Source organism: Atractosteus spatula, chromosome 13 (assembly GCF_055471065.1).
Source record: "Atractosteus spatula isolate fAtrSpa1 chromosome 13, fAtrSpa1.hap1, whole genome shotgun sequence".
Lineage (NCBI taxonomy): Eukaryota > Metazoa > Chordata > Actinopteri > Semionotiformes > Lepisosteidae > Atractosteus > Atractosteus spatula.
The window spans coordinates 40,753,895-40,768,473 of NC_142718.1; the positions used below are offsets into that span (position 1 = coordinate 40,753,895).

The following is a 14,579-nucleotide window of genomic DNA, read 5'->3' on the forward strand; positions in this document are numbered from 1 at the left end:
GTTGTGCTGCGTGTGCAGATTATCATTTTGGGCAGATGGTTTCGGTAGACATTTTAGAAGTGCAGTGTCTCAGTAATTGGCATTTTAAGAGTTTTTTTTTTTCCCCAAGAATAGTTTTCTTTCCTGGTGTTTGTTTCTGCAGTTATTTTGTTAGTTATTTATGCAGATACTTGGCATCTCTGTCTACATTAAATGAATTGTATGTGACTGATGCAAATAACCTTTGAATTTCACTCCTATTTGGTGAATTGTTTCCAGAGATACGTTAACAGAATATAGGAAGATGTCCTAGATTGCATTTGATTTTTTAATATGGATTTAAAAATAAGAGTGTGCTATTTGTATGATCAGCCTCACATGGTCGTCTTTTGTTTTGAGATCATTATCCGCCCCAACCCCAAATATAGATCTGTTTCTGGGAGAAAAAGTAAGTTTGATAAAAAACAGACATTTGTCTCTCTTGTAGGTTCCACGTTTTGGTAGAAGCTCCAAGTAACCTTCTCTAATGAGGATGTCTGATACTGTTACTGTAAAGGAGACGACTGAAACAATCAGAGGCTCAGAGGTAGAAGAAAATGACTCAACACTAGGAGACAGCCTGACAAAATCAGAAAGCCAGGAACAAATCGAGCCGGAGAGAGATGAAAGCTGTTGTGACAACAAAAACGAATCACAGGTAAATTGTGACAAATCCTCTTTGTGTTAACAGTGACATTATGTGGGAGAAACTCGGTAAACAATCCCAGCCTCCTCTTGAGTACCACTTGATACACAATCTGTTGAAATCCATTAGCAGGGTGTTGGGGGGGGGGGGGGGATCCTCATTTCCCTTCAGACAAAAATAATAGGGAACAGAGGTAAAAAAAAAATGTAGATGCTGCCCTCTAGGTTAATAGGCGTTCAGCACTGGCTTGATGCAGAACGCTTGGAAATCTCTACGATCAGTGGTAGTGGGAATGGGGCATGGCCAGCTTGACGCCCAGTCGCCCACACAGCCTTCAGCACCGCCGGTGTGATCTCCCTGCCTGCTGGAGCCCCTTACCGCCCACCTTCCGCCTGGTTCCCGGTGAAGAAGGTGAGAGCAGGGAACCGTGATGTGTGAGGCCCAGAGGGGGGTTTGGAGAAACTAGGGCGCGGCGCAGAAGCAGCCTGAGGAGCTGAAGCCCGGATAATCCTAGCGCTTCCTCTGTGACCCGGGGGTGGGTCTGTGACTTTGCTGCCATCTGCCTGACCCTCTGCCACTGGCGCTGCGGGCAGGGGGGGCCGGGGGACTCGGGGCTCGTCCCCTTGTTTACTTGACTCCGCTGCGTGTGCTCTCCTGCGCCACCGGAGGAGTGGCGGCGCTCTGTGGCTGTGATTGCCGAACGTAGCAGGGCTGCGGCGCACCAGCGAGCAGTTAGCCAGCCTAAACGACCATCGGTTGAATCGCTCGATTTTCACAGCCCTGGGCAAAATGCATATGATTATTTCAGTGAGCTCGTTTTTTTTTAAAAGACCGTGACCACTGAGGCAGAGAACTCGCACACGCGCTCCCCCACGCTCTCCTCGTGCTCTTCAGCTGGGAACGGAGGTGTGTGAAGTGTGGAGCCCCTGTGGGGCCCTTCAGCCTGCCCCAAGACTGGATCTCCGCCAGGAGGCAGGCAGTCCGGCCCCTGTTTCATGCTCGATAAACACCATGAGCGGAAACAATGTGGCAGTGCCTTGAGATTAATCGAGAGGTGGCCCACTTCTTTACCCAAAGGGTTGTGGGGTTAGGGAACAAGCTATACCCAGCCTTGTGGTTGAAGGCAATACTATGGCTTCTTTCAAGAAGCAGCTGAGTGGATGGAGATCCTGGGGTCAGTTAACTACCATCTACCAAACGGGCTCAAATCCTCCAAAGAGCCTCCTCTCATTTGCCACCTTTTTCTGTTCTTCTCCTCTGTTGTGCTCAGCACTATAAAGAGGCACCTGATGGCAGTGGCTTTGATACTGCAGTACTGGGACACTGGGACTGACTGTTAATGTTTCGCCAAATATTTCACTGTTCTGCACTGTCTCTTGCAACAGAACTGAACTTGTTTCTAAACTCCTCAGATCAGATACAGCAATTCCAGTCAAAGGCAATTTTGTGGTGTGTGAAGCATGGCCATCAAATAAGACCAGTGGCTCTTCAATTTCAAGGAAGGCTACCCAGCTGAAATTACCCAACGCTCATTTTTGAAAGCGGTTTTTAGAGCCCTAGACCTCCAGTTAAAATAACAAAAGCACTATTACCATAATTGTGGGTCAAGATTATGCTAACACTGAAGTCTTTGTTGTTTGTTATAAACAACCTTTAACTGTTAAAAAAAACAGTAACTCTGTAACTCAGCAAATTACAGAAGTATTACAGATGGCTGAGAATGCCTTTACATATCTTTATCTGGGCTTTGGAAAAACTTAAGATACTGTTTCACTGACTGAGCTCTGTTTATGTGGTACTGTATGAAAAACATTTTTAGTATCTCAAACCATTTGAGCAGTGCTTAACTGACACAAGATGTCTTATTGTGTTATTTTATCTTGTTGCCTACTATACAGCGACACTTGCAAACGTCTGGACAGGCAGGAAAAAGGTCAAAGGTATTGTACAGTTGTGGCATGTTGAGAAACATTTTTGCTTGGCATTAGTTTGTGATTTTTCTTGCCATTAACGTACAATTTCTGTAGTGAAAAGGTCATTTTTTAGCATCACTTGTTCTGTTTTAGAATTTAACCCCTAGTGCTTGCTTGATGCTTTCGTATTGAGTTTCTGAGTTTGTAGTTTAAATTTAACTTTTTATTTTGGCCGTCGTGGCCTCTTTTTGTAGTCCCTGTTGTGTTTGTTTTATGTGCCTTGGTCCCTGCAGTCGGGATTTTTAGAAGTTCAAGGAAAAAAAGAAAACTTGAGCCCAGTGAAGGCCTCTAGGTGCTGCAGGAAGGCACATCAAACTGTTTGACCCTTTAGAACACGCACATGTGGGTCTTGATGTTCGGAGCGTCTGTGTGAGAGTGATGTGCTGCGATGGGTTTTGTCCGTAGTGCCGTGCCCTGTACCTGCAGTCTCTGAATCTGATTTCTCTTTAACGATCACTGCTCTCCACCAGTCGAACGTGAAGTTAAAGTTAGTGCGGAGCCTGGCTGTTTGCGAAGAGCCTTCTCCTCCCCCAGTAACTGAACTGCCACGAGAACTCCAGGTAAAGACACCCGTCCTGGAACATGCCTTCCTCTCGGCATGTCTCATCCATTGTGGAGCAGCATTTTCCCCAGAAATAACCTGAAGCCCCTTCAGCGCTGCATACAGTCGTTTTTCCTGCTGGGAATGTTGTGATGTGAGCTGGTCAAAATTGTGTTTTTGTTTTTTTACCATTATAGATTTCTGTCATGTTGGTACATTCGTGAAAATATATGAATCCCACGCATCTCTCTTTCATGTTGAGGGAAATCAGCATGTGGATGACAGATTTCCCTGAAACATTCCCATTTTTTTGTTCTGTCATTGTTTTTGAGTTTTGTGATATTTAAGTACAAAACATTATTAATTCTGGAGTAGATCATTCATCGATATAGCAGTTAGAGGGAAGAAAATATTGTTTGTACTGTAGGTACTAAGGAAAGGGTTGTTAACAGACAGAAAAACAGTTAGTTTTCAGTCAAAACCTGATTTGAAAGAATAAGTGTGTGTCCCTGCCTGTGCATACAGCGAGAGACTGGCCTAATTTCGTTCTGTTTGTGTCCTTGAACTAGGAGTTAAGCTTGCTGTATTCTCTGGGGAACACGTTTCTTATCCAAAACTGCTCCGAGGCAGATTCAGCAGTCAGCATTTCTCTCAACCCCTTTTCAGGCAGACAAACATGGAGTCTGCCTTAATGATGTACAAATTAGAGATTGCATTTAAAATGTCCCATTTTCAGTGTTTTCTCGGAGCCAGTTTCCCATTCCCGCAAGTGCCACTCTAACGTTGATTTTGTCTCATTTTTTACTCAAATGTTTCCTTCAGCACTGTTCCACACCATGGTTTTGGTAGTTTTTTATTCCATTTTAATTTTTCATAGTCTATCCATTGATTTATATTGGTGTTCTGTGGTTATAAATCTTCCTTCCCTGTGTTTCAGTCTTGAACACTATTCAGTTGGTTTTGTAACATGGAACAGGAAAGGAGATCTCGACTGAGGGAGTTTAAAGAGCCTCACCGTTGTAGAATTGCTGGCCTTGTTGTTTCTGACTTGTTGTTTTTTATCGGGTTTTATTGAAGAGGGGAAGATCGTGCTGCATCAAGATTAATTGCACGATACTTTAGTCTTAGCAGTGTTATTAGGTAGGTTGGCATTTTTTATAAATCTTTGTTAAGAATGGTAAGTAAAGGTTAGACCATGGGAAGACTGGAGATCTTGTTTGTGTAATTAACCATGACAACCCCTTTCATATCCATAACTATGAGTCAATGTCTAAGTGAAGGTGGTGAAAGTGCGTAGCTTCACTAAATTCGCTGGTTGGGTCTGTACCGGTGATTTTTTTAAGTGCTACCTTTTTTTCAGTTTGGCCCAGATTTAGTTTGCATTATTACATGAATTTGCCAGGTGTGATTTTAAACGGATACCTCAGGGATGTTGATGTTTCTTCCTTAGGAACACATTCAGATACAGTTCACCCAGTCCTTTGATAAAGATGAGCTGCCCTTTAAAGATGAAGAGGACAAAGAGAAAAGTGTGGACAAGCTGGACAAATCGGATAAAATTCCAAGAAAAATGTTGTCTAGAGGTTTGTAGACGCCATTTGACAGTATTTCATTTCCTCAGTGTGAAACCAGTGAGGAAGATTTATTTTTTGCTCTCCTGCTATTTTCAGATTCCAGTCAGGAATACACAGACTCTACCGGCATTGATCTTCACGAATTTTTAGTAAACACTTTAAAAAACAACCCCAGGTTTGTGCCTCTGCTCTATATTCCCTGGTTATTTGCCCCCTCAGTTAATTTGTAACAAGGAAGTCCTCTGTGTGATCATGTTTTAAACATCTTAGGCATGTCAGATGCATGTCACTGCTTCGTGTCTTTTGATTTTCTTCTGAAGTGTGCCCACAGCTATTGTGTCCCGGCTGGGTTTAAATGAAAATTAGGCCTCTTTGTTTCCAGTGTTTGTTTCTTGCTTTTGTGCCTGCCTTTGAAACCGTAATCAGCCATCATTAATCCCTCTGTATTCCCCACGGTGGGGATGTCTGGTAACACTTGAAAGGAGTAAAAGTTGTTTTGCATCCGAGCTTTAAAAACAAGTGTGCAGCGTATGCCTGAGAAAACGTCAGAGAAAACATGTGCAGATCCCTTGTGATAGTCAATAAAAGCAAATTAACACGACGGATGCAAAAAGTGACTCGTCTGTTGCTGCTTTGACAATAGTGTGAATGGCTGTGTTGAAACCAGGCGTAAGTAACTGTTACTTCAAGTAACACTTCAGCTGGAGCGCCACTGTCACCGAACAACTAGAGAGACTGCCGCAAATTGAACATGGCAGCAATTAACAGCTGTTTCTTAGGCTTTCACTAAAAATATTGCACGAGCTCAAGCCTTAATCCAAAAGGATGTTGCCAAAAAATGACCTGAATTGATAACTGATCGAAGAGAAATGCACAGGAAGTGTCAGTCCAGTCATCGAAGCATGTTAGCTAGTGGCTAATTTTTGACACGGATGGTCTTAAGGTGTTACATGTGTTTTTCCAGAGACAGGATGATGCTACTGAAGCTGGAGCAGGATATCCTGGATTTTATTAGTAACAATGAGTAAGTTCATTCATTTGTGCTGCCTATCTCCATATTTATTTCTGTAATTCTGCTTCCCAAGTCCATTAATTAGTTTCCTGTTATTTTTCAGATCTCAGCGAAGAAAATTCCCTCCCATGACATCGTACCATAGAATGCTGTTGCACAGAGTAGCTGCGTACTTCGGATTAGATCACAACGTTGATCAAACCGGCAAATCTGTAATTATTAACAAAACTAGCAATACAAGAATGTAAGTATCTTTTCACTGTGGAGCATGAGTGTCCTGCTTCACTGTAGTCATGCAAAATTCATACAAGTTATGCTGATGAAAAGCTGCCAATTTCCATCATTAGTATTAGCTAACCTGCAGTAGAAGCAAAAACACGTGCCTTAATACAATAAAATTGTTTTATGTGAGCAGCTTTTGAAAGCATAAAATAAAAGAGCAGCAAGATGTGCATTTATTTAAATTCTCACCTCATATTTTAGTTATAAAAGCCATGCATTGAAAAGATGGTACACTTGGCCAGCAGAGGAATGTTTATTTATTGTTCAGTTATTATTTATTATTGCCTTTTTGTTTGCCGTTCACTAATTTTTTTTCTACCTCCTTTCCTTCTTAGACCCGATCAAAAATTTTCTGAGCACATTAAAGATGACAAAGGTGATGATTTCCAAAAACGGTACATTCTCAAAAGAGACAACTCCAGCATGGACAAAGACGACAGCTCGGTAGGTTCTGATCAAGCGGTTTTGTCAAGGCCTGCAGTTTCGTTCTGAGGCATATGGTTTTACTAAGTTAATGTTGATGAAGGTTTTATTTTTTCAGATGCGAATCAGGCTGAAGGAAGACAGAAGAAGCAAGTCCATCGAAGAACGAGAAGAGGAGTACCTGAGAGCGCGAGAGAGGATATTTAAAGATGTGAGATTTGTGTTCACGAGTTCACCTTCAAATGAGCAGACTGAGATTTAAAGCACAACTGTGGCTGTTGCAGTTGTCTGTAACTTGCTTCAGAGTGAGAAATAAGACCATGTCACACTGGAACCAAGAATGCATAAGCACTACTGCAAAACAAAGCTGGGACCAGTGTATTCTGTTGGTTAATAAATTGAAAATCCCCAATTTTCTAAAGACAAGTGTTCAATCAAGGGAAAGCCTTGTTAAAGAAACTGTAAATTTGTCCATAATGCTATAAACACAGTTGAGCGATTCATTTTTGATGTGAATAACTCACTTAAGGTGCCTTGTTTGAATTCTGAACATGTTCAGGATGTCATTGCAGTAAAATGTGTTTCTTTTTTTTACAGGGTTTGTGCACCCAAGAGAGCTTTCCCCCAGATAAAAGGTCAGTGCAGATGTGGAATTTGCATGTAGGTGTATATGCAGTTCACATGAATGTTGCTTGTTAAAAACTGTGTCCTGTTTTTTTTCCCAAACCGCCTACAGAATACAGGAAGATGAATCTTCAAATAGTACACAGCAAAGACGACAGATCTTTAGGTACCTCGTCTCTTGTTTCACTGGACCCGTGCGAGTTGCATGGCTTTGCATGCCACAGCTGTTGCAGGAGATCTCTTTGTCCTGCCGACAGGCCTGATGCTTCCTGGGGCTTGATGTGAGCGCACGCTGGATGACTGTTAAACCTGAGTTAATCGTGTTTTGTTTCTCTAAAATAAAAACCGCCGCAGGGTGAATAAAGATGCATCCGGACGATCCGCCAGCAGCCGGCAGAGCAGTTCGGAGAACGAGCCCAGGTGCTCGGAGCCCCGGCCATGGAGCAGCACGGACTCGGACAGCTCCAACCGGAACCACAAGCCGGCCATGACCAAGGCCAGCAGCTTCAGTGGCATCTCTGTCCTGATCAGGGGGGACAGCTCAGGGAGCAGCAAGAGCACGGGCAGGCTGTCTAAGACAGGCAAGTGGGCGAGAGAGCAGGCTTGCACGTGACGCGGTGAGGTGTAACCGCCCGCACGCATGGCTCTTATTGATCGTTAAGGAGTATAAGTAACTGTCGTGTAAGTAAAGTCTTGTCAGCAGTTAAGTGTTTTAAAGAGTACCCGTAGCCTCAGCTGTCTAGAAAAGTTAAAGAGGCTTTGCGGTGAATGTTTGTGAAGTTTTGTGGCGCTTCACTGTGCGGCATTTGTTCCTGATCTTAATGGAGGCAGACAAGTCAGGAAGAACAAGCTCTCCTCGGGCTCAGCAGGGAGGGAGAGTGCCCCATCAAGCGCTCTTTTTATCTGCCTACATTATTTCAGGAAGAGGCTTTTTTGTTGCTTTTGTTTTTGTTTTTTTTGCCATTGTTGTCCTCACGCCAAGGGACCGCATCCCGTGCGTTTCGTTTCCAGTTGGTAACGAAACGGTTTGCCTTCGCTTCCCGCGTCGGAGAGTGGCTCCTGGTACGCGCTGTCCTTGGCGGGGTGTGTGTTCCGTGTTGTGTGCCCGTGGCGCCTCTTCTTTCAGCACACTAAACCTCATCTTTGCTCTGCTGCTGATGCTAACAGAAAATCTCCGCTGCATGTCTTTGCTTAGTTTTTTTTCTTTTGGCGTTGCTGCTGTCATTTTCCTGGACGTTAAAAGTCTGAATTCATTGGCTGTTATAATGGTCCAAAGTGGGCGTAAGTGGGCGTTTTTCTCTGTAGAAAAAAAATGCGCTGCTCTTTTATAGATTAATTGTAAACTAACAAAAGCAATGCTTTATAAACTTTTCCACAGCAATATATTAGTTTTCTTCTTAATCACCATTTAATGTTAGTGACACGCCTCTTTGTAGTTTGGGAATCTGTTCACATCATATAGCCTCAGGCAGATGTATTCACAGATCCTAGCAGTGAGTAGTAGTATTAGTTGTAGTAATTAACTTGAGTTCCAATACGTCTGCCTGTTTTTGTGCTAATGAGAAGACTTCAGTTAACAGCTGTTAAGCTGTCCCGGTTTTACATATTTTACAGTGGTCTTTTACTATTGAAAGAATTAAATGAAGGTTTCCGGCACCTTAAGTACAGATGGAGACCCTTTTCAACTCATTTTGTATACCTGAGTTTGAGATAAGTATCACCACTGACACCAGGCACGATTAGCATAGAGCTCATAAGAAGCGTATTTAACAAGTTAGCAAGTTATAAGATCCTCACAATAGTGGAACAATATTTTCTGTTGCAACTGGGCATAAGAAGACCAAAACTCAATCGCCCTGCTAAATAGCTACCAGAGTAGCTGTTATAAGGAAAGAGAGACTTATAACCTCACAGTTTGCCCATGTAAAGAGATCATTAGAAAGAGGGTCCAGTCATGCACTGTTAGCTTTGCTCCTGAGTGTGCTGGGTTGATGACTCCTGCTGCATGTGTACCCAATGAATTCGGGCTTTGATCTGTTCAAGAAGGGAATGAAGTCGCTTTGGCTGCTCTCGGGATTGTAACGTGGTTGCTTCTCAAGGAGTGCGCCAACTGATGCGCCGATGCAGAAATGCGCATGTTGTTTCTATCTGTGGGTAAAGAGCTTCTCGTTACTCCTTTCCCAGGTTCTGAGTCTTCTAGTAGTGTAGGGTCCTCCACGGGTTCGCTTTCTCGCACCCAGCAACCACTTCCTGTTACAGCTTTAAGCCAGCCTACCCATGCTGCACCTTCCTCCTATCCAGCTGCCAGCACTAGTCATTCTCTGTCCTTTGACGGTGGCGTGAGTGGGCAGGTGGCATCGACAGCTAGTGCTAGCTACTATGTGCTTCCCCTGGAAGCCACAGGGATACCGCCGGGCAGTATTCTGATCAACCCTCACACAGGTTGGTATCCGAGTGGTGCGACACTCATCTCTTTATATGTATATATTGATTTAAGCTGTTTGTTCTTTGTGTTCGTCAGTGGTGCGTGTGTCTTTTCTTTTGTGGTTAAATGGGGGTGGGGGTGGTATGTTTAGCTCACCCTTTTAATTTTTTTTTTCGTTCTCTCAAAACCTAATTGGAAACAACTGCTTGTTCTTGCTCTCTTTCTTTCTTCTGTCCTTGTAAAGGGGGTGGGGTGTAACAGTAACTAAACAAAGGGTGGCACGATCTTACAGTAGCCAGGCACTGGAGGTGTATTGAAATGTGCGCTGGCACTGGCAGGCTGTGGGTTCTGTCCTCTTCAAGCTCCGCGCCACCGCGTTAGCAAGGTGCTCTGGGCTGGGACCCCTGATCTGGAACGTGGAATCCATCTGCAGAGCTGGAGCTCGTGTCGCCGGAGGGTGGCGGCGAGTCTAGACTTGTCCCTTTACAGACACAGGCGGCACTGGTATTAGATTAGCGACACCTTGACGAAACCTGTGGCCCATTAACGACTGAACTGTCGACTCCTGCCGTGTTTTTAATTTACGCGTGTGCCATACTTAGAACAGGCAAATAGTGTCCTGCTTTCCCCCGCTCAGAGTATCCAGGATTTGGGCGATTGGTGATCCAGGCCCTGCCGTTGCACAGTTGGCACATCTCATTGTTTGACATCATCCAGGAATTTTGTGTTGTAGATGGAGAATTTCATTCAGGTGGCCATTTCCTGCTTTTTAGTTGGATTGTGTATCTAATAATGTTGCGTACTTCAGCTCAGGGTGACTGCTAGAAAGTGAAATGCTTCATCTTGCACTTAAGAATTTAAATTGTGTTACACACTTTAGTAGATGATGCACATTATCCCACAGCTGTTATTTTGTAACACTTTTTACATTTTATTTTGTAATAAATTTTGTTATTTTGTTGCAGCTGAGATTCAAAAACAAACCAGAATGTGTGTGCGGAGCAGATTGCGCAATTGCTAGTAATTCAAGTAAACAAAACTGCAGCCTCTGTTTAATATATTCTGCGTTGTTTTACTTATTTTAAATTATGCATGAGGCTGATAATAGGGGTCCATGGCTGACATTAATGTATTCTGAGTATCAGCCCGCATGGATAATTGCTTATTGACCTTTTTAAGAAGCTGGCTTCTGGGGAATGTTTCTGTGGTAGTGAGGTTTTGGGGATTCATGTTTTAAAAGGGCTGCAGAAGCAGGCCGTGTGATTTTGGGCGCAGGCAGACGGGGCGGTCCCTCAGACCAGCAAGGCGTCCGGCAGTCACAGAGAGAGCTGGGGCTGGCTAGGCGTGGGGCTGTCCCTGTGGACAAGACAGCTGGCGATCGCTGGGCCCTGTCTTCTCTGCCCATGAGGCCGGCAGCGTCGTGAGGAGGAGCGGCCGGGGGCGTGGCCGTGAGACCCCAAGACCGGTGGCAGACGAGAGCCCCATCCGGCCGCGCCGGTAGCTGCCGCTGGTTGATCCCGGGGTCCCATCCAGCTCTTTCTTGAAGGGCGCCGGAGCAGGGGCTCTTGTTCCGCGGGAGTGGGCTGTGACGCGGTGCTCTGGCTGTGCCCGAGCTCAGCGAAGGGGAAGAGAGAGGCTGGGGGGGGGGGTGCAGGCACTCAGCTGTGAGCAGTAATGGACCAGCATGGTGGTCTTCCTCCGTGGTGGGGGGCAAAGCTAAAGACCCTCCCGTCTCCACCCTCTTGCCTTTGCAGGTCAGCCCTTCTTGAACCCCGATGGCAGTACGGTTGTGTACAACCCCGCCATTTCCCAGCAGCCCGTAAGGACCCCAGCTCAGCACGCGCCGCCACCGCCGCCCCCTCCGCCCCCGCCGATGCCCCCGCCGAGCCAGCCCGTCAACCACGTCCTCTCGCAGGTCAGTGTCTCAGCGGGCAGCGCGGTGGCCCCGGGGAGAGATTCCCTTCGTGGTTCAGGAGACACTGCCCCCCCGGTGCACGAGGCAAGGGGAACAGGAGAACAGGAGACGATAGAATCTTCTTTAGCTCTTAAAGACCCCACAGAAGTGGCAGCTTCACGTCGGGCACAAGGCGTTACAAATTCTCATTACGACTCAATACCCTGCGATGTCAAGAGTGGCGAAGAAGGGAGAGGGGGTATTAAAGAGCATTAATTAAATGCCAGATTAGTAAATCGATTTAGTCTCGCTGTTCTCGGGGCGGAATGTGATGTCTTGCAGGATAATTAAGACGGGGCTGTGATTCATAGCTCAGTGTGCAAAGATGAACCATACACCCCGTAAGAGCTATCTGTCAGAACAGAAGCAGGAGAGCATCCAGAAAGTAAATATCGATGATGAAGACTTGCATGAATTCTTCTTTCACAGGTTATGCTTCTATGCTTTCATTTATCTTACTGTTTAATATTTAAAAGATAGTGATTCACTGAGCAGTGTTTCAGTGTTGATGTTGGACAGATCTTTAAGATAAAGCAGTGTTACAAGAATCCGTTTTTAGCTTGGGTACCGAACGCACTGTGACTTTTGTCTCGCGCTCAAGGCATCGTCTCTGTGTCCAGTCTAATTTCTGCCCTTGTTGCTGTTGGATAATGTATTATTGAGCTTTTTTCAGACTGTCTTTCAGATCATGCGTCTTAACATCTCTACTAAACCATTAACTGTGTCTACCCCTGCTGCTTCTCCAGCCACCTCGGCCGCTGCAGCCCTCTGTGCCGCCTGTCCAGTACTCTGCGATCTCTTACCCACCTCAGCTCCTGACAGTCTCCCCTAACCAACAGTACACTGTGGTACCCCATCTTCTCTTCTTTCTGCTGTGTGTCAGTCAGTGTGGGTGTGGTGGTGCTGATGTGGATGACTGTGCATGTCTATGGCTTCACGCCAGCCTGTCCTCAATCTCATAACTGTATTTAGACGTCTGAGCCTCTTATAAATTAGCAAAAGTCCACTTCCTGCATCTCGTGTGTGTAGACATGGAAGCACTGGGAGAGGTGCCTGAGACTTGTCTCTTAAGAAAACCTGTAGCTCAGTGTTCTCTGGAAGCACAGACTATTAAGGCATTTTGGTTAAAGCAGTTATGGGAGGTTTTGCAGTCTGTGGGCAATGAGTAGAGGTCCCAGTTTTGCTCACAGAAATGTAGTTTTGTTGTGTTCATCACAGTCTCTTCAGTGTTATTTATGACGCAGACAGAACCCATCACAGAGTGGCTTCCTTTAATGATTCTGGCAGCAGCTCGCTGATTCTGCAGCAGGCACTAGAGGAAGCTGTAAGTGGCCTTTGAGAATAAACTTCTGTCTTCTAAAATAACAAGAAGACAGAAGCCTCTGCCGCTCAGTGACGGATCTCGGCCGTGATCACACCTTTTCAGATCCTCCTGCAGGTGTCTTTTATAGACTTGTGTGTTTTAAAACCTCAGTTTGGAATAAGCCACCCGTGATGCCAGTATGAAGTGCAGAGAAGCAATTGGATGAAACATTGTCTTTCTTGGAGTTAGTTAGCTTGCCGAAACATCTAGTTTTCGATTGGAAAAAAATGCAAAGAAATTAAAGAAAAAAGCCAGAAGAAATAGCCAAGCTATATCACCCTGGAGCTCAGAACTGCCAGCCCACTGAAGCTCAGCAGCTGTGAGCCTGGTCAGTACCTGGATGGGAGGTGTTAATGGGGCCAGCAGGGGGCGTTCACCCTGTGGTCTCTGTGGGTCCAAGTGCCCCAGTATAGTGACAGGGACACTACACTGTAAAAAGGTGGCGTCCTTCAAATAAGATATAAAACCGAGGTCCTGACTCTCTGTGGTCATTAAAAATCCCAGGTCGTTTCTCTAAAAGAGTAGGGGTGTTACCCTGGTGTCCTGGCCAAATTTGCCATTGGCCCTTACCAATCATGGCCTCCTAATAATCCCCATCTCTGAACTGGCTTCATCACTCTGCTCTCCTCCCCAGTGAGAGCTGGTGTGTGGGGAGAGTAATGGTGCATCATCCAGTGGGGCACCATTGGTGGTGGTAGTGGGATTACCCATTACCTGTAAAACACTTTGAATAAATTGTCCAGAAAACCACTATATATGTTAGGAATTATTATTAATTAAATTATTCACACTGCTGAATCAATTAGTCAGACTAACAGGGCTTTCTGTTACAAAGATTATATTTAAGGACCTGAGTGAATAGGGTTGGGGTTGACATGCTGTCAGCCTCCTTTTTTCAGTACACCAGGCCACGAGATGGGTGGGAGCAGTACAATAAGGAAATTTAATGTTAAGATATGCAGCGTGTTCCACCCACAGACTAGCTCTCCTTCCAGTGTAACCGGTTGGAGAGGTTGAGTCACTTTGAGTCCGCTGTTTTGTCATTCATGAACTGCAGGACACCAGTGGAAACAATGGAGGAGTGCTTTCAAAACCGAGAACAGAAGGTACTTCTTTACACAAAGGGTTGTAGGAGCGGGAGTCTGGAATGGGTGACCCGGCCATGTTGCTGAAGCCCATCTGCTGGCTTCTTTCACGCCGCAGTTGAGCGAGGTCCACTAGCCAGTAGCCACAAGAATGAGCTAGCCGGAGCGAGCGACCCCCTGCTGTGTGTGACATTGCGCTCATCTCTTTTTTTTTTCTTCTGTGTGTGTGTGTAAAATGCAGCAAGAGAACCTGGGGGTCCAGTTCAGCCACATGAGCCTCGCCAGACAGCCTTCCAGCGACGGTCCCGATGCCCACACTGCCATGTACCCTGCATCGGTAGTCCTCCAGCCCCCTCCTCAGCAGCCCAGCTACATCGTAGCCCCCCAGGGGCAAGTTGCTGCCCCCTCCTACTCCACCGCGGCCCCCCAGCTCAACCAGCCAGTCCTTCAGCAGCAGGGCTACGTGCAGCCGCCCATGCAGCAGGTACAGTGTGGCGGAGCCAAGCCCTTCAGCCCTTGTCAGAGAGCGCCCTTGCGCTCGCTAGGTCTTTGCTACATGCTTAGGCATCATATTGCTCACTTTTAAGTTTTAGTCGTGTTTAAGCCTTGTGTGTGGCTGGTGTGGGTGCGCTGGCCTTGCTTTTATGGGTCTAATTCAG

At 45.7% G+C, this 14,579-nt stretch overlaps 1 protein-coding gene across 17 annotated transcripts in view; it reads left to right on the forward strand.

Moving 5' to 3' along the window:
• Positions 1 to 14,579, forward strand: part of r3hdm1 (R3H domain containing 1) — a 49,931-nt gene that overhangs the window by 20,996 nt on the left and 14,356 nt on the right. For 5 of the 17 annotated variants that reach the window (XM_088931388.1, XM_088931390.1, XM_088931389.1 and 2 more), the window contains exons 3-18: positions 467 to 676; positions 2,563 to 2,604; positions 3,108 to 3,197; positions 4,629 to 4,761; positions 4,849 to 4,927; positions 5,717 to 5,776; positions 5,868 to 6,008; positions 6,382 to 6,490; positions 6,573 to 6,680; positions 7,067 to 7,104; positions 7,206 to 7,259; positions 7,448 to 7,674; positions 9,278 to 9,535; positions 11,273 to 11,433; positions 12,219 to 12,320; positions 14,162 to 14,404. In XM_088931388.1, the coding sequence (XP_088787514.1) occupies positions 506 to 676; positions 2,563 to 2,604; positions 3,108 to 3,197; positions 4,629 to 4,761; positions 4,849 to 4,927; positions 5,717 to 5,776; positions 5,868 to 6,008; positions 6,382 to 6,490; positions 6,573 to 6,680; positions 7,067 to 7,104; positions 7,206 to 7,259; positions 7,448 to 7,674; positions 9,278 to 9,535; positions 11,273 to 11,433; positions 12,219 to 12,320; positions 14,162 to 14,404 (2,016 nt within the window). In that variant the 5' untranslated portion in view covers positions 467 to 505. The remainder of the gene's footprint in view (positions 1 to 466; positions 677 to 2,562; positions 2,605 to 3,107; positions 3,198 to 4,628; positions 4,762 to 4,848; positions 4,928 to 5,716; positions 5,777 to 5,867; positions 6,009 to 6,381; positions 6,491 to 6,572; positions 6,681 to 7,066; positions 7,105 to 7,205; positions 7,260 to 7,447; positions 7,675 to 9,277; positions 9,536 to 11,272; positions 11,434 to 12,218; positions 12,321 to 14,161; positions 14,405 to 14,579) is intronic. The other 12 variants (XM_088931391.1, XM_088931400.1, XM_088931393.1 and 9 more) reach the window with 11 other exon arrangements.